The sequence below is a fragment of the Excalfactoria chinensis genome, chromosome 5, assembly GCF_039878825.1.
Source record: "Excalfactoria chinensis isolate bCotChi1 chromosome 5, bCotChi1.hap2, whole genome shotgun sequence".
Classification (NCBI taxonomy): Eukaryota; Metazoa; Chordata; class Aves; order Galliformes; family Phasianidae; genus Excalfactoria; species Excalfactoria chinensis.
The window spans coordinates 7521853-7540699 of NC_092829.1; the positions used below are offsets into that span (position 1 = coordinate 7521853).

General features: G+C 44.1%; 1 protein-coding gene across 5 annotated transcripts; it reads right to left on the reverse strand.

The window, feature by feature from the left end:
* Window positions 1–3131: 3131 nt before the first annotated feature.
* Window positions 3132–17649, reverse strand: CLBA1 (clathrin binding box of aftiphilin containing 1). 5 transcript variants are annotated; one of them, XM_072338436.1, is made up of 8 exons: window positions 17573–17604; window positions 16456–16582; window positions 11461–11561; window positions 10868–11367; window positions 7446–7594; window positions 6311–6440; window positions 5132–5245; window positions 3132–3894 (listed from the first exon to the last, which is right to left on the reverse strand). In XM_072338436.1, exons 4-8 carry the CDS (start codon window positions 11315–11317, stop codon window positions 3727–3729), a joined length of 1011 nt encoding a protein of 336 aa, XP_072194537.1. In that variant the 5' UTR covers window positions 11318–11367; window positions 11461–11561; window positions 16456–16582; window positions 17573–17604; the 3' UTR covers window positions 3132–3726. The 5 variants fall into 5 exon arrangements, with proteins under 5 accessions (XP_072194537.1, XP_072194539.1, XP_072194540.1 ...); XM_072338438.1 differs by lacking the exon at window positions 16456–16582 and having other exon boundaries at window positions 10868–11362; window positions 17573–17649; XM_072338439.1 differs by lacking the exon at window positions 16456–16582 and having other exon boundaries at window positions 3132–3443; window positions 17573–17649.
* Between the last annotated feature and the right edge of the window lie 1198 nt (window positions 17650–18847).

Sequence of the window (18847 nt, forward strand, 5' to 3'; positions counted from 1 at the left end):
CTTCTGGGCTGTGAGGGCACTGCAGCAGCACAGACCCGCTCACGTGGTGAGTCCTGAAACTCACTAATAGCAAAGCTGCCTTCGTGAAGGTGCAGCAGTGCAGCATATTAAGGAAACGAGGGAATTGGATCATGCTGAGACTTTAAATGTAGTGTGAGGTTTCTCTATTTGCTTACCTCAGCTTTAGTCACTATGGAGGATCTGCCTTCAGCATGATGCACAGTATAGCATGGCTGGCAGGGGAGGTGTAGGCAATACTCAGAGTGCTCTGTTTGGATCAATGTTCTGTGTACAGGGAGATGTAACAAGGGTAATTTCCAGCTCACACAAGAGGGAAGTACACACAAGCAGGTAACCTATGCGTGAGTTCTGCGGGGAAAATGAATTATAATTAGTTCCCAAACTTAATTTTGAGCTATTAAAAACCAGTATTAGGACAGTTAAGCTATTAAGATGCAGCACTGCGTCAACAAGGTACGTATTATTAAACCAAGCATTCATGGAAGTGGGCAGTTGGTTGGCTTTTGGGTATTTACCTAATATCCTCATATTCATCAGCATCTTGCCTTTAGTGAAAAAAGAAGAAAAATCTGTGACCTTCATCCCATACATGTTGCCCTCATTAGGACCCAGGGAGCGCTGTGCTGGACTGGCTGTGCTTTGGCACTCAAGCTGAGCTGGATGGTTCTTTTCTTTTGCTCTGTCAAGGTAAACCACAGTGGTTTGAGGGTTTTGATGTTTAATTTGAATGCAGCTTGTTTTTAGTCAGATTTTCTCTGCTGTTTTAACTAGAGTAGAAGTAAGCACTGGTGGGGTGTTCCCATGTTCGCTTCTAAGGTCAGTCTGTGAACACTGTATATCATAAATGCTGTAATCTGTGTTCACCTCTGACTCTGCAGCATGTTGGAGTGAGTTTAGGGTAGGGCCTCAAGGCTGGTCAATGGGCAGGAGCACCCCTCATATGAAGACAAATCTATTGTGATCAAGGTCAGCATTAAAGCTTTTTGGTTTTGAGTTCATGTACCTAACAAATGGAGGGTGTACGGTATACTCAGGATTACTTACATAGTGTACTCACTGCTGCTGATTCTATCAAATTACCATGTATTTTAATATGGACTTGTAGACCTTACTTTTACAAGTGGGAATACAATGCTTCAAAGACAGAACATCCCAAAGCCATTCCTCTCTGCTCTGTTCAACTCTTTAAGGACTGATTGTCGGAATAAGGTCTCTAAGAGATAACAGCTTTGAACAGAGTATCATTGAAGTGTTTTCAGACTCTCACAACGGGATTGGGGGGGTTTTTGTCCTATTTTACTCAAAACTAGCAGCATTCCTTCTATAGAGGAACCATTTCCGTAACCACATCTCGGACTTGAACTTTGTTCTATGGATATATTTTCCCTCTAGTTTCAAACAGGAAGAAAAATGCATTTCTGTCCAGCTCTGCGGTGTAAAACTCTCACCTTGCTTTAGTTTTCCATCTTTTCAAAACCACGAGCTCTGTGGTATTTACCTTCGACAAACACAGAGTACAGCGACAAGTTCAGTTCATCAAAACCGGAGTATCTCACAGTTGGGAGCTCAGAAGTAAGATTGGAGGCGATGACATTCATAGCTTCAAACACGCCAAGTTGCGGAGCTTTTCCTCCCTGTGCCGTTTTCACAGAGCAAACACCTGCTCCTCCTTCAGACCATTGTGTATTTCAGCGCTTGGCGATTGTTAGCGGGCTTGGCTTCATGCCCAGGAAGGCAACAAGGAAATGACAAAAGGAAATGAACAGTGAGCACTTGTGCAAAACGCATCGTAGGGTTTCCCGTCACCCCTTGTTTCCAAAGATAAGAATAGAAGGCAAAGCTTGTCTACAGCTGAAAATGATCTACTAACGAGTTTGGAGAGGCCTGTCTCCTTTTCTATGTGAGTATCCCCCAAATAGATTGTGTCTCAGTTCTCATGAAGGCAGCCGGGACTCCGCAGACTTGATGCTGAATTGAATTGCTTTACAATTATTTCCTATCTGTGGGTCCTCTTCTTTGAAGAAACGAGCTCAGACTGAAGGCAGGAGTCAGATCTCAGCTGTCACATGCAGCAGTACTCAGGTGGTCCGAAAGAAGCTTAAACATAGAGACCATCGTCTCTGGAAGCCCAGTAGTTTTTTCCATGCTGAATCAAATTACACAGGGCTGAAACTTCCCTCTCCCAGCCCTTTAGAGAGGGCAGCAAGACCTGCTTCTGTGACCGAGGTGTTATGTATTCACCCTCTCCATGGAGGAATGGTGCAAAAATTCTTTGGTACATTGATCTAATGTCAGTGAAAGCAAAGCCTGGAAAAAAAGGTATCATTAATGCACTTAAAAACACTCTCTCAAGGCTCCTCTTCAGGGCCCTGCTTCTCTGAAATAACCAAAATGAGATTTTATTCTTAAAATTGATTTCAATGCCAACCTCAAACTGGCAATTTGCTCTCTACTGTTTGCTGCTGGAGCCCATTGAAAGCACCTTTAAGTGCTCTGAAAGACTTAATGGGGGAAATTCAAACTGATGTCAAATCCGGCGTTAGGTAGAAAAGTTCACCCTGCTCCTGCATCCACGTGGAGCCTTCAGCCCAGCCCTGCAGAACTCCTTTTGAGAGGAAACTGCTGAGCTGCCTGCTTTCAAACAGCCTGTTTTTAAAGGCTCTGTTACTGCTTACTGAGGACCACTGCACAGTTTGTTTCATGCTGATAACACCGAGGTATCATATGCATGGCTACGTTAGAGCAACCATAATTGCCCTGCTGAACAGTTTGCTGGGTGAAGAATTGGAGTCTGTCGGTGCTGTGTGGTATTTTTAATCCCAAGACTAGAGAAGACACATCATTACTTAATATCTTAGTTCAGGAATATCAGAGTTTGCTCCACTTTGCGGTGCTTCAGTGTTTTCTTTAGGGTGAGCTTGAATGAGTTAACATTTTGTTTTTTAAAAGATGTTGTTCAAAGTTCCTATATTGAGAGTGGTAAACTTTAACAGTAAACTTTAACAGGTTTAGGGCCATAGTTTGCAGCACTGTGCAGTACAAGTCCTGCTGTTAAGCTGTGGCAAGGAGGACTATGTATGGTATGCGTTTGGTAGCTGAACGAATCCAAGAGATCCTGACACAATCAGCTATAGAGATGCAATTTATTTCAGTTAGAAACCAATGCCAGGACAAAACATTTTGAATCCGATCACGCCATTGACTCTACCTGTATTATCACAGCAAGCTCTCACACACAGCAGCTCTGCCTTCTTAAACCCCAATGAAAGCCAGAGGTTGCAGAAGGCTCATTTCATCATGCTAAGCAGCAGATCTCAGCCAACTCAGATTGGACCAAATAGAAGAGATGGTGTCACTTCAGCACACACTTGAGGTTCAGGTTTCAGCAGGGAAACCAGGTTTTTCATCAGAGGCTTTAAGGCCTGAAAAGTTCCAAAGAGCAATCCATCAAAAGGTCTTTAAAGTGTGATTGCAGCTGGATTTACTGTAAGAAAGATGAATCAGCAGCAAAACCTCACAGGACAGAATTATACTCTTTGACTTCACTACTAGATGGGATAAATTCATTCTATCCATGTGGCTTTAGGTACCTCCTATACAGTAACAGTCACTTTCCTAATGAACACCTGCAGTCACCAGTTCTAAGCCAGCAAGAAAATGCATTCAGCTCAAAAAGAAGGAAAACAATTAAGAAGTGCATTTGGCTCAACAAACATCGCTGCTGAAAAATCTCATGTTTAGGTTGGATGTACTGAAAACGTGCTTCTTCCTTGGCATCGTTATACGGCGCATGGTCCCTTTTGATGATGTGGTTTTCAGAAAGAGGTTACGGGTGAAAAGCTGATCCTGCCCGGGATCTGGCGATGCAGAAAGCTGAGTGAAAAATTAAAAGCAAGTTAATGTTGTCTATGCTACATTAACTTAATCACTTGGCGTATTTCAATCTGGTTTTAAGACAGACTTCATAAAATCAGCACGAAGGAAAAAAAAACAACACATTTTTAAAAAGGACACAACTAGAAAAATGAATGGAAAAGATCTCATGGTATGAATTAACTTGTTTCCAAATTAGGGTGAGCAACTTATGTTTTCTAATGAGCTTCAGTGTGACACCAAGCAGCAAGGCTTGTTCTTTCCCTTCAGAAGCCACTCCAGAATAATCTATTTACCTTAATGTTGTATCACGAACTTTCTACTTTCACTCCTCCTGAGCTCACCTTGAACCATCTCTTTTCTAAACTCTACCTCTACATCTAACAAAGTTCTATCCCTGCAGAACTGAATTAGGAGGGAACACACTCAAAGGTCTCCTTTGATTTCCTTTCTGAATCCTTCAACTTGGCATCTCCTAAGTACAGAACAGCATACAGTGTAGTAAATGGTATAAAACATTGCGATGAAAACGTGCTTCAAACTATCCCTTCAGGTTGCACTGCATGAAGGAAACTAAGCTTATCAACGCCTGCTTGACCAAAGGCAAATGCACAGCCAACAATTCCCACTTTTGTTTCTCTGTATGTTCTGTAACAGAGCCTAAAAATACCCCTGTAATTGTTAACATCAGTTCTGCCTTCCTCTTCAGATAGTTCCTGTTTTCTCCTATAATGAAGAAACCAAATCTGAATCTCTGACTATCTGAAATGAAAGCTTGAATACAATTTCTTCTCTATGAACCGTGTTTCTTGTGTCCCCCTTACAGTGTATCATAGGAGTGAGTCTCAGGCATCTCTCTGTGTTCATTGTGTCAATCCTTTAATGCACTAGTTTTCTTCTGTCATCTTCTGATAGACCCAGACAGTATCTTAGGTATTGTTGCTCCCTCCCACCCAGTAAATAGTCTGACCAGCAGACTGGGTTGCATAGCAAATAACCTCACATTTCAGCATCCTCCATACTATATTGCTTTGCATTTGGAATGTTATGTTTTACCTTCTCTGAAGCTCTCAAATGGGTTTCAATGGGTAAAATACAACCATACATACATACAGTCCCTGTCAGGACCAAGCTGTTAAGCCAGCACATATGCTCTAGCAGCTGACTGCAGCACAGATGAACATATGAAATATGCTGTCTGCATCCCTCAAGTACTTATGCTTAGAGCGGTTCTTACCTTGGTCTGGATCAGTGCTTGGCAGTTATTAATACTGAATCCATCAAATCTGAACTCCTCATTTTCTTTAGCATTTGATTCCTCAGTAATGTCATCGTGGCTCTCCGGAAAGTCCTTAAAAAAGCAAGAATTATGTTTTCTTTACTAATGACAATCTGAGCTTAACCTGAAGAGAAGTTCCCTCTCAAATAACAACAAACACCAAACTCTACTTCCCGAAGCTGTATTTCTCACCTTCCCCTGGCACCACAACAATTCTTTGGCAAAAAGAGCCCCAGACACGCGAACCAAATCATGACTTACTTCAAATGTAAAAACTAGAAAACATCTGAGAAATCAGCATTGTTTGAAAGCAACACAATGCAAGCGTCTCCGTGGGCATGGAAAGGACTGAAGGGGAAGTTACAGTGTTGGAGAAACGTCTCCCATTTCCTCCTGTTAAATGACAGCTCCTGCAATTCAGAATTGCACACAGCACCGCATCACGGCAATGCAATCATCAACTGGAATAGTTACTCCGAGAAGCACAAACAACTGATTCATGCCATCTAAATGACCAGGTTGAATACTACACCACCCCCCCATGCCTTTATCCTCTCAAAACAAGAGATTAAACAGAGACACTTGAGATTTTCAATATTGATAGTTTGTTCCCGTTTCAATTTAAAACATATTCCTCTCAAGTCTTGCGAAAACAGATGGAATCTTCTGAGGAAAAGGCAAGTGAAACACACTTCCAGTTCGTATGCAATGAAAACACCCAGTGATTATTTTAGCAGCCTCCCCGATTCAAATCCAATTTTCACTTAACAGAGCGATATTAAGGACTGACGTCTTTTTCATGGTCTGAGGAAATAAAAAAGAAAACCATCCACTACACCCACATCTGAAAGCTATTCCTACCTTTGGACCTTAAGCTGGACATACCAATGCAAAAGGGTGCCACGTAACTGAGAGCTTGGTGTAAAGATGGTCAAAATGGAATCCCTACACAATTTCATCCTTCCTGACACACGATGATGAGAAAACGTGAGGCCATCATTTGAGAAGGCGCTCTTTAAAGAAACTTACGACTCATTTAGATCTCGTTCCTCGTGTGTCTGCACGTATAGCTTACATAAAATCCAACCTGCAACCAAAGGCTGATACTGGCATACTGGCAGACCTTTGCTCAATTACCGTTCGATTTGCATCTATTCCAAGAACACTCAGGAGGTTTTCTTGGCAATGAGATTTACTCCAGGGATGTCTTAATCTGGGGGTATTATCTACGTCTCTAAGAGTTCTCCATATGTTTCCAGAATCAATGCTAGGAAAGAAAACACAAGGTGAGGTTAGATGGCATGCAAAGTTTCCTGTAGACATATGTCATGCTTTCTGTATGTACAGTTGTGTACTAGCCTACCTTGCTTTAAAACACAGTTTATCTTAAAGCTGTTTCCACACTTGTTCAAAGCATCAACCCAATACACTAATAAATCTGCAGGGTAATTAATGGAAACAGCCATCATAACTGTATGTTGAGGCTTCTCAGAGAAGAAGTGCATTAGGAGCAGATGTCAGAGTTTGTTACATGCCCACAATTCATACTCATCTACCTCTTCTGTAACATGTGGGTACAGAGTTCAGCCCTATTAATTTTCTACTTTGCATAACCCGTCCTTCAGACCTTTCTCCTCCATGTCAGTCATACTTCACTGCTGCAGCTTGCTACTATTTAACTTGCTGGTTTCTGTTCTGGACACAGATGTGCTACAAAACAGAGACCATACCAGCTGTCTTAAGGGTAAGCTAAGCCGTACTAATTGCCATTAACACAACCCCAGGAAAGAAGTCAGCTTCTGAAGCAAATGTAGTTTAATGTAAAAAGTGGACACCACCTGGGTGAAGTGGGGAGGGGAAAAAAAGGCGTGGGTTGTCAGCAGAAGGAGCAGCAGCACTCCTGCTTCAGATGATGGAGAATTGAGTCAGATGTGCTGTAAAGAAAGGACAAGCAAACAGGAAGAACAGGCTGCCTGCTGACTGCTCTGGCATTCCAGAAGCTGAGTCATAAGAAGGAGCACCGACAACAGGAAAAAACTGAGCAGAAATTCGTACTTCTGATATATTCCCTTACTTGCTTTCCCGTGGCTAAAACATAACCCATTTCCTTGACCAACACAACGCATGATTAGATCTACACACTGAAGGAGCACAGTGATTAAAATGGTTCTTAAGTTTGTTGCCAGTGCCACAAACGTCTGAATTATGAAATAAACAACATAATTGCTCAATTACTGAGGAGCTTCTTTTTTTTCCTGACTAAACTCATTACCAAAGTTGATCATTCGTAAGTTCGGGAATCCCAGCATCTTCATGATTCACACCAAGCACTTGATCCAGACTTCTGATGCTCTCACTGGACTGTGATACAAAGACTTCTGGAAAGCCCAACTTAAATATACTCACATAGCAGTGGTCTGCCTAGAGGCAAAAAAAGGAGAGTTTTAGTCCATGTGCTACGCAGGGCAACCCCACAGTGCACAACAGAACCGATTTCCATAGATTGCATTGTTAACTGTATGTAAAATCTGTATGAATATTAATGACACAGGGGGACTGAGCTCATAGATCAGTGCTTTGAGTACTTAACATTAGAGGAGGAAAAGCAAGAATCCAAGAGTTTCCAATGAACCTTCCTCTGTAGCTTCACAGCTGCTACGTTATGGACTGCTTTGCCTGCTGGCATTCAAGACTTCTGCTCAAGAAATTCAGTCCAGGCCAAAACCAATATATGCTCACACATCAACTCAAAGCTTATTTTGCTAACAGTATTTCTACTGCACCTAATGCAACCACGTGTAACATAACTTACAGTCACCAACAAATACTTGCACTGCACAAGTCCACATAGAAGCTGGGGTCACTTTCTTTCCGGATGCTTGCATTTGCACTTTTTCCAGCTTATATTAAGAAGTTTGTTCTGATTTACAAACTCAATCCTCTTCCAGCAGTGGTAGGGAGGTTTGCAGGATGGACATGGCCATGAGTGATCCAAACTCATGCAAACAGGACAGCTGGAAGTAACAGGGTTATCCAAGGAGCAGGAAATGCACAAGTAAGGGAAAACGTGCATAACTGACACCCTATCCTAAAGGGACGTTGTAGTGCCATCTCATCCAGAAGCTTTATTCCTTCAAATAAGGAGATCTTCAAGTTTTCTATATCGAAGTACTTAATCGTATTTAACACCCTGCAGCGTGACTGCAGCCCAGCAGCAGAGATGCTGCGTGAAAACTGGAGAATGAACCCAGCCGGCTTGTTTTCCCTGCCTAGCAATCAACAACCTGCTCTGAAAAACATGAACGTGGGGACTCTGACAGGCTGGTTTAATTGCAATTCAAACGGCTGAAATAAATTGAGATATTTCCACTTTCATTATACTGAACTCAGACAAACGCAGCGAACGCTGGAAGTACTGAGGGCATGCACAGTCAGTAATGCTGGCAGAAGGCTCCGTGCTTCTGAGCATGCTCCCAGGAGCACAGTGTGCCCCACGCTGCCGTCCCTGAAATTCAGCCTTTACTGAGCTGCCTTTCCCGATGGGTGACTGCAGAAACACTCAAAGACTCCTGGATAAAACCCTCCAAGTCTCACCCCAAATATCACGATATGTTAAACTGATGTGTAAATTGCTTTAGTGAACTTGAACTGTACGGAGGATAAAAGCATTTGAAAAGCAGAAGTCTATGGCAGAACACTTGCAGAAGAACAAACAAGCTCTGCCTTGCTTGTCATTTCTTCCCGCAGCCTGTAACGTTGCACAGACACGCACACAACCCACTGGGGTACAGCTTATCAAGCCAGAAGAAGAGCTAAAAGTACAGGAAAACCACAAGATCTTTTTTGGTATTAACTTTGTTTTCATTGCTGTCTACTTCAGCAATGAAACACAAAATGCAGGTAATTTCCATCTACCTTGCACCAGGAGACATTCAGGTTGGACATTAGGAAATATTTCTTCTCTACAAGAGCGGCCAGGCACTGTAATGAGCTGGGAGGTGGTGGAGTCACCAGCCCTTGAGGGTGTTAAAGAAACGTTTAGATGTTGTACTCAGGGTCATGATTTAGTGGGGAATATTGGTGGTAGGTGGATGGTTGGACTGGATGACCTTGGAGGTGTTTTGCAACCTTGGTGGTTCTATGATAGTATCCTGCTACTGCAAGGAAATGGTGATTGTTTTCATTTTTAAGTACTGGACTCTGCTCCTGACTGTTACAGCTTAATTAATTGATGCAATACACTGGAGGTCCGACCTCTGACCTCAGATGATCTCTAGGTCCCTTCCAACCTTCCTCTATTGACCATACAGCAGGGCTGCACCCCAGCCTGAGGAGTTTATGATCTCAAACAAACAATATAACAAGCACAGGAATGAATGATAAACTACATGGCTGCTCTACTCCCAAAGAAATCTCCAGCAGCACTGCAGCTGCTTCTCTACCCTAAGAAAAAGACCCTTTAAGTATGTTAATCCTGCCTGAAGTTTCATCTCATGCTGGGATATTTCCTTTTGACTTTAAGAAACACACACAAAAATTAAAGCAAAAGCTACAGTTAGGTTAATACGTACAACTTCTAAGACAGAAACCACACAGTCTGTTATATTTCTGCCCTGGTCGCCACATAATCTGCTTTCTCAGCATAAGACCGCATGTCTGAAATTCCAACCTTAGAATTTAACTTCTGTTTATGCATACCAGCAACTCATCACCAGGTATGTTGTGATCTCAGTTCTACCAATGCTAGACAGCTCACCCCACGCTCAGCACTGAGCTTTCCCCAGTAAAGCATCTGCAAAAGGCAAAGCTCCCAGCCACAGGGGTAGGGAAGCCTGGCTCCACAAAACTCCGTTCCCTCCATGTTAAAGCTGATCTCACAGACTATAAGCTGTGAGCTGGGAAGTGCCATCAGCTCTGTGAAAGCCTGAGTCGACTGCTCTCCTTTTTCTCACATTTTAATTCATAAAAGTAGTAAGAATGAAGTCTTGCCATTTTGTTAGTGCGCTTACCTGTGCCTGCTAACATTAAAACACATCAATTTCAGCATGGTAGAACCCTTATGCTGAACAAACAACTCTGTAAGCATTCAGATTTTAGTTCCAACATTGTACAAGGGAATGCATCATCCCGTGAGAGAATGGTATTAAATTACTTGCTATTCATTTTCTTGTATCATGTTAACTCCTACCCACGATCAGTCCAAAATACTAGAAAGACTGCCAGGTTATTCAGGCAACATATTACACAACAGAAGCTAAAGTTTTTGTCAGTTTCTAACTCAATTTTATGTCTGTTTATTTCAAGAAGCTTGCAGGCAACTCAGGCTTTCTGCCCACTCTATTTTTGTTACCTGCCTTCCCAGCTCTTTGCTTCCTATGCTCATTTTTGCCTGGTTTTAACTCTCACTTGTTTCAGGGCCCTTTGTTTCTGAAGGGCTAACCCGCTCCCGGTGCCCAGAAGAAAAGCAGCATGTTACATTCTTTAAAGCTCTCCAGCAGGACAACTGAAGTATTTATCAAAACACTGGAAAGAAGTTGCTTTTTTGTTCCACTCGAGTTAACTAAAAAGCAGCCTGACAGTTTCCCTCCCCGTACAGCGTTATTCTCTATAGAGAAGACATTGGGACACAAATCTTAAGATGCAGGAAGCAGCAACACAAACACTCCTGGTCTTCGGTTTACTGTGAACACTTACCTTGTTCAGAGAGCTGGAAGCCTCCTGTATCTCACTGTGTAGAGATGGCTCGGAACAGAAGTGACCGGCAGCAGCACCGCAGTGTTCTCTGCTCACACCTGTACCCCCATCAGAAGCGTTTTTTGACTTCAGCACAAAGTCAGGACTGGGATGGAGCCTCTGCCATTTGCCCAGCGGTTCCCTGAAGCCCTCAAACTCCCCCCAGGAAGCGTTGAGTGCTGAGCTACAGCTGCTCTCACCAGACACCTCACAGCTCTGCCTGTCGTTGTTCAGTACTGGGAGGCTCTGCTGCGTTACCTCGAGGTGAGTAATTCCTTCATTATTTGTCCCTCTGTTCGAGTTCCAGTCATTCTCATAGCCAGACATACCGCCCACCTCGAGCTCTGTCACACACACCCGGCGTGATGCATCTGTGCTACTGCGACTTCCCGACAGCAACAGGTTCTGCATCGTGCTTGGAAAACCACCCCCCACTCAGGCATCGTTTGCTGAAATCTGTGCTGAGAAACAAAACAAAACAAAACCCAGCGGTTAAGTTCGGTTGCGTTAGAAAGCTGAATGTTTCTAAAACATGACCGAATTCTTCACTTTACCCCTTAAATGACCCCTAAATCACAGCAGGACGTCCTTCAGCCTCTCCTGCAGCATTGGCACGTGCGTGTTGTTTGGTCTCACTCCTGTGTAAGCTGCTGGCCTGCAAGGAAAGAATGGCAAATAAATACTTCTGTGATAAGGGCTGCGTAGGAATGACCACCACGAGCTGATAAGGAAGCAGAAAGAATGCTCAGGTTAAAACAAGCACATTCCAGTTCTGCACAACTGAAAATCACAGCAGTTCGGAGTCAGTTTCTGATAGCTTTGCCCACATGGCAAGAAAAAGCATCATGGTAGCAGCAGTATTTCAGGAAACGTTTAACAGAAGCTGTTGGATATTCAGGGAGTGCTGGAGTGGGTGCAGGAGTCACAAAGAACACCTCCTAGGCACTACCCAGCCCTGTGGCTCTGCCACCCAGCTGGTGCTGGCTGCACACAGAGCTCTTTTTGTCTGCATGGGCTTTCCAGGTCCCAGAGATTACCCAAGAGGCGAATGTGACCTGCGGCACCGCAGGCACCGACAGCTCAGTTCTGTGAAAAGCAACAGCACTCCAACTATTTAAGCAATTAAGGCGGATTTAAGAAGATTGATTTAACATCTGTGAGTTACGCACACAATGCTGCATTTATTGCTTTGGGTAAATCGCATCTCCTCCAGCACCCTTCCCGCTGCTAAGCTGCGGTGAAGAGATGCAGTCACTATTAGATATTAGATAGCCCTCAGATAGAAAATTAACAGAGGTTTTCCCCAAGTTTACCCCAACACAAGGCACGTGTGACAGAGGGCACAGCCAGCCCTGCTGCAGGCAGCCCCAGGTGCAAACGGACCAGGCTGGGGGGCAATGTAACCATGGGTGTCCAGGGTTACGTGAGGATCTGAGCTGGTTGGCAGGTACATGCCCATCCTTCCCATCCAAACTATCCTCCATGACCTCTCTGTGCTGTCCTTCCTCAGCTCCCTGCAGCCATCCCAAGCGCAGCTGCCCCAAGAAATCCCCATTCCTCCTTACTTTAATATAAGGAAGAAATGTTTCACCCAGAGGGCACTGAGGTTCTGGCAGAAGCTGCCCAGTGAGCTGCAGGTGCCCTGAAAGTACTCAGGGCTGGCTTGGATGGGGCCATGGGCAGCCTGAGCTGGTGGAGCTCATTGCAGGGCTTGGAACGGGGCAATCTCTAAGGTCCCATCCAGCCCTACATGGCTCCCTCCCATTTCTCCAGGTTAACAAGTCCTTTTCTCCTTCAACTCACAGTGTTCCTGGTCCTCTGCCATTCCCATTGCCTCCCAGCATAACAGGTTGATGGTGGTGATTTGTGTTTGTTTTCAAGCTAAAATGCCCACATAATCACCAAATTCCAAGACTCTGACTTCGGGAAAAACACAAACAAAACAGAACTCCACCCTCACGCAGGAATATAACCCCATGATACAATGATAGGAATAAGCCGACTGCAGACTGCCAGGATCTTCCCCCTTCTGCCCCCCTCCCCTCCAATTTTGCCCTGCCAGGCACACTTGGCTGTCCCATCTCTCCTCACTTTGCTGTAGTTAGGACTCCACCTGCCTGCTGTGATGGATTAAGCTGGAAGCTGTGGGTCAGGTGGCTGTGGCCACAGCCTGAGGGGACCGTCCCTTCTTGCACGTATCTTGAAGAGCATTGGCTTTGAATAGAGGCTTCTCCAGGAGGAAAAGCACAGAGAAAACCCCTCAGGCTGTTGGCACTCCCTGTCCTCTGGGCTGGGTTTAAAATCTGGGCAGTCCCAAGCAACAGAGGGTGGTTGTAAAAGCAAGGAAAAAGGTTTTCTGGAGCAAGGCCCAAAATAAAAAGCATTTTCTAGGCATTACAGTGCATGTGTTTTCCAGCCCAGGCACAGATATGCATGCTCCCCTCCCACACATCTGACTCTCATTTCAGGCTGTAGCGCTTTATCTGAGGGTGAGAGGCTGAATTTGGGAGCCATGCCCAGACTCAAAGCCAGAAGAACTTTACTGGCAGGTCTCTGAAAGATTTTTTCTTTTCTTTCTGCTTTGCAGCCATTTCTTACCCTCCGTGGCCATCCCGTGGCAGCCTGTGGAAATCCAACTAGCTCAGCGAGGCTGTGAATCAGACCCAAAGCATCTGATACTTGTTAAGGTAGCATCATTATCCTTCACTGCAACGAGTCTGTGCTTTACAGGCCTCAGTGCTTTCAGATCTCTTCAGCTTTTAGGGGAGCTCAGGTTTTTGTTGTTTGTTTTTTTTCCAGCTGCTGAGATTGTTTAGCACAGTTTTACATATCCACCTTTGTCTCCTCACAGCAGAAGGCAGCAGGCAGACTGCGTGAAGACAGTGATGCTTCCCTTGTACCACACTTTGCACCTGGAGGGGACAGGACTCACAGGTTTTGCAAACCTGCCTCTGCCTTACCAAGCTCAAGCTGCCTTTAGTTATGTGAGCAGCACAGTGGAAGAGCAGCTGAGCATTAGAAGCTGCCCTAAGTCCCAGAAAGCTTTGTGATATGGCCAGCTGCACCATCTGCTGGACGTACCCACCCCAGCCTATGCTCTCCAGCAAAGGCAGCCAAAAACCTACAAACTCACCCTGAAAAAGACTGCTCAGGTGTACTTTGGGCAGACTTTAAAACCTGAAGCATGGCCGCCCTGCAAAGTGGATTCCATTTGATCCATCTGAATTAGTTCCCCTCGACTCAGCCCAACTGAGCTGAATCGGTGTTAAAATTCATGTGATGTGTTTAGTGGATGAAGCTCATGATTTTGTCTGACATACAACAGTCCTTGGGATTAACCCCATCACTCCTTCAAAAATCAAACAGAACAACAGTCTTTATATAAACTGTCAGCATGCTGAACGCTTCAAACACTGTCTATAAGCTTATATTTAGACACTAAAAAGCATTTACTTTCACAGGGTCAGTTCGAAGCACTGGCCTAATCAATCAGCTGTGGCTTCATTTGGAAGCACAGTTCAGAATTCCACTGAACTCCGTCCTGGAGAAACAATGATGTTGCCATACCTTCCAGCTTTGCATTGTTTCAAAATAAGTAAGTAAAATGCTTTGGCTTTTTCCTGATTAAGTAATGAGAATGATAACACTTCAGGGCAAATTCTGCTTCTCCCCAGTGCTAAACGGGCCTGAGTTTCCTGCAACCCCTGCAAAGTATTGCTTTGTGGGATGGAAGTAGCTGGCATTAACGAGGCATCTACAGCAGTTACAGTATTCGGGCTAAAATATCAACCACAATGTTTTCAACAGCAGGTGGCAGCTCTCCCTTATTATCTCTTGTATGCGTGCAGCAATATACTGATACTCCCCAGCAAGGGAAGGAATTCATCCCCTCAGCACACTATTGGACCACCTGCTTTACGTGCTGACCACAGAAAAGCCATTTCACTGCTGGGCTGTCAGTGTAGAAAAGTACTATAGGCGTGGAAGACCAACAGCAATATACCTCCCAAGACACTAGATGTGCAAGAGATGTATGTGCTCTGGGTTTAATGGTTGTCTTCAGCAATTTTGTCCAGCCCAGCAGCGTCATTTTGAATCAAACCTTGCATGTGCTTCTGTGGTTAATCTGCTTTGCAGAGCGATTTTGAAGAGCTCAAACTAGTTGTCTTCTGGGGAAAGGCAGTGAAGTGCCATTTCACTCTGGCAGTTCATGGATACACCATCTTCCAAACCTAGATGTGGGCTGCACTACTTGATGAACCTCCAGGATGTTACCTATCTAACACAGGTGCCAAAAGAAGACTCAAACCATTCAGAGTTCCTGCAACATTCTGGAGTGGTTATAGTGCCATATATAAAGGGCCATGTGCTGTAGGCACCTTCCTGTTTGCCACTCTCTCTTTGCTACCACTCTATTAACCACTGGCACTTCTAGATGGAAATCCTTTCCTGTCCTAAGCTGCTTTCCCTTCTGTTATCAATCCCACCTGTGGAACCCCTCATTTCTCTTATCAGATCTCATTTTTCTTCCTACTATCCATCTACCAGCTCTTCTTCCTTTAGCCTCCTCAAAACTCAGAGAGTTGCATCTTGGGGCACTAAAGAAGTGGTAATGCTTGTTAAATCTGTGTGCCAATTTCTTGCGTAGCAGAAACCTGATGGCAGAAACAGGAGGCTGCTGTATAATGGCAACCTCATGGCAGTTGCTGGTGTGAGACCACTGACAAGCTGTAGTCCATAGGTTTCAGGAGAATAAAAGTCCCATTGCATAGCAACCATCATAAGCCCTCATAAACTGCAAGGAATGGCCCACCCACTATGTATGGCTTTGCCTCACAACCACACAACAAATATCATCATCTCAGGATCGTTTAGGTCAGAAAAGACCCTTAAGGTCATCAAGTTCAACCACCACCTAACACAAATCCACCACTAAACTGTGTCCATAAGTATCCCAACCACACATCTCTTATACTCCTCCAGGGATGGCAAATCCTTCACTTCCCTGGATAGCTTTTTCCACCACCTATCCTGTGAAGGAATTCTTCCTGCTATCCATTCTAAACCTCCCCTAGAGCAACTTGAGGCCATTTTCTCACATCTTATCACCTGTGATCTGAGGAAACAGACCGACTCGCTGCAGCCTTCTTTCAGGCAGTTGTAGTACCCATGCTTAACATTCACTGCTCCTTGCTCTATTAGAATTTGATATTAAGCTACTGTCCTGTGTCTCTTTTCTGCTGATGATCTAAAAATCATCATTGAGCAGCTCCATAAATCCAACAGGCTTTGCTGCCCACATTGTTTTATCAGACAGCTAGACACTCCTTTATTGAAAGCATGCCTTGTAATTTCTACCAGTGCCCTGCACGCACTGTAAATTGAGTTGTGATCCCTGCAGTTTGCAGCTCACTAATCCTCTGTTTTAATGCCTGATTAGGTCCCAAATCCATTATTGTTAGTGAGATGTCAGTGCAGGGCAGGCAGGAGGACTTCATCCTCTTGGCTGAGAGTTAAGCTGCTAAAGGTACACCTGACTGCTGCCTTACCCGTGTATTAATTAGTTTGCAGGAAATTTCATTAGTGCTGTTCAGTGAGGATGCTGAAAGGTCAGGTACTCCATTAGCAGTGCTGTGCTTCAGCATTAAGCTGCAGCACTTGACACTTAACAAACCTCTAGAAAAAAATAAAGTAAAATCAAACATTACCATTAGCACAAAAGCAGTTCAAAAAACTTGAATGCTTAACGTGAGCAACATTGGAAAGAATACTGAATTTTATTATTAGCATCTCTGAAGAAGATGCAAGAGATTACAAGGACCCTGGCTCTTCATGCCCCAAGCAAGCTTCAAAAGAACCCTCAGGTATGAGAGTATCGCTCTTGTGCTACCAGTGCTATCACAGCCAAAGCTGCAAGAGGGCAGCACGGGTTTTGTTTAATGTTTATTTGCTTCGCTGCTGAGAGCAAAACAACTCAGTCGGAGAATTAGAGAACCTCTGCTGCCGCAGCTGGGTCTGGCCTGGGACTTAAAGTCTGGATCTAAGTCCAAACTCTCCCCAGATGCCCAAGTACTTAAGACTGTGATAATCTCTATTTATGGTTAAAAGAATAAAAAAAAGAAAACAAGACTGAAAAGGCTTAGCATGCATTAGCAGCAGTCCCAGGCTTCTTGTGCTATTGTGAATGAGGTTAGCAGTGCTTTACAGAGTACCATCATAAGGTTGCAATTAGCAGTGAGAATTATGCCACAGACATTTTACATTAAAGAAAACAGTTGTAGTAAAAGCCCAGTGTTAAATTCCAGCAACATCAAAGCCTGCAGCTTGTGTAAATTAATAATACAGCAAAGTGTAAGCTTTGGATGCATAGACACACCAATAACTCACTTTTGGAAAAGCTGTTGGTTTAGAAGACTGGCCACACTTGATATTGATTTTCCATTTTGGGATAGTTTATAAAAGAGCACTAATTTATTACTAGCTTACATACAAACGTGATTTATTTTGATATCAACAGGTCAGGGAAATACATGAGTTATATGGATATGAACATGCCAGGAAAAATCATTTTGCTAACTAAAACTGTACTTAAAAAACACATTTACTGAGCTACTAAATTAACCACAGACAAACACTTCAAATATTCACTACCTGCTTTCTACTCACCAGCTATTCGTGTTGTATATCCTGTTTATGAGCAGGAACTTGCCAAATAAAGCGACTTGAAAGCTTCTGAAGCCTCACAATTTTAACTGATTGCTCGCAGCAGGATGTGATTCTCCCTACAGGTGAGATTGGGCCATCAGCTTCCACCTGGAAAAAGCCTGAGTTCTCTCTTTTGCAATAATGAAACCAAGGTTTCTCTATTTAAATCAGTTCACAGCAGGCAAAAATACTCTGAATAAAGAAATGCCTGAAGGAATACAGTGGAGTAAATTCAGTATTTCAGATCTTGTTCTTCTTTAATTTTGCATTTCTACACAATGTCTTTCGACATAGAAATATCAAGTCAAATTTACTGCCCATTGCTGCAGTCTCCACTAAATAAATAAGGGCCGTGAAAGCATTTGGCAGCATGTTTACAAAGCATTGCAACAGCACAAAGCACCTTCCTGCAGAATGGTCCAAATGGAGTCGCAGAAGTCACTGACACCAGATGGGAAATGCATGTGCTCAGCACACTGGGCTCTGTGCACCAGGACAGTGGGTGCTGCTAGGGACTCTTCCAAGTCATGGTTGCATTCAGGCTGCAATTTTTCAGGCAGAAGCCTCATGAAGGACTGCAGTTTAATTTTCCCAGGTTGAGCCTGTTGGTGTAACAGGGTGTTGTGCTGCCCTGTTCCCCATACTCCCTTAATGGGGCTAGAAAATCTTATTTCAGAGTTATTTAAAAGGCTGTTAGTGAAATGGAAATAGAGAAGCGGAAAAGCAGCACCTTTAACATGGGCAAAAGCATCTGAAGGGATTCTACAGGTTGAAAATGATATTCAGGCCCAGTGTTCCTACTAATAGACAGACCAAGGTTTGGTGTGATAACTGGGCAGCCTCACTGACTTGTCCCCATACTGGGAATCTGGCTAATGCAGTAGAACATGAGCCACGGGCCTGGAGAGGAGCTGGGCTTCATCTGCTTGGAAACAGCGTGTGGCTGCTGGCTGATCACCCCTTGTGCACAGGGCTGCAGTCTGCCCCCAGTTTCTACCAAGCCATGTGCAAGGATGCTACATACCTCAGGTATGCGCCGTATCCCTTGTGCTGCAACACTATGGGTGGCACTGCTGAAGCTCTTCCCTTTCTCACTCATGAGCAGGAGGAAAAAAAATGTGATTGCCTGTTGCTTGTCCTCCTGATGCTTAGCTCCCCATGGACCAGTGGTTCAGCCAAGGGATAAAATGCATGATTTCCACCTCATCCCCCAGACAGCCATGGCAGCAGTCTGCA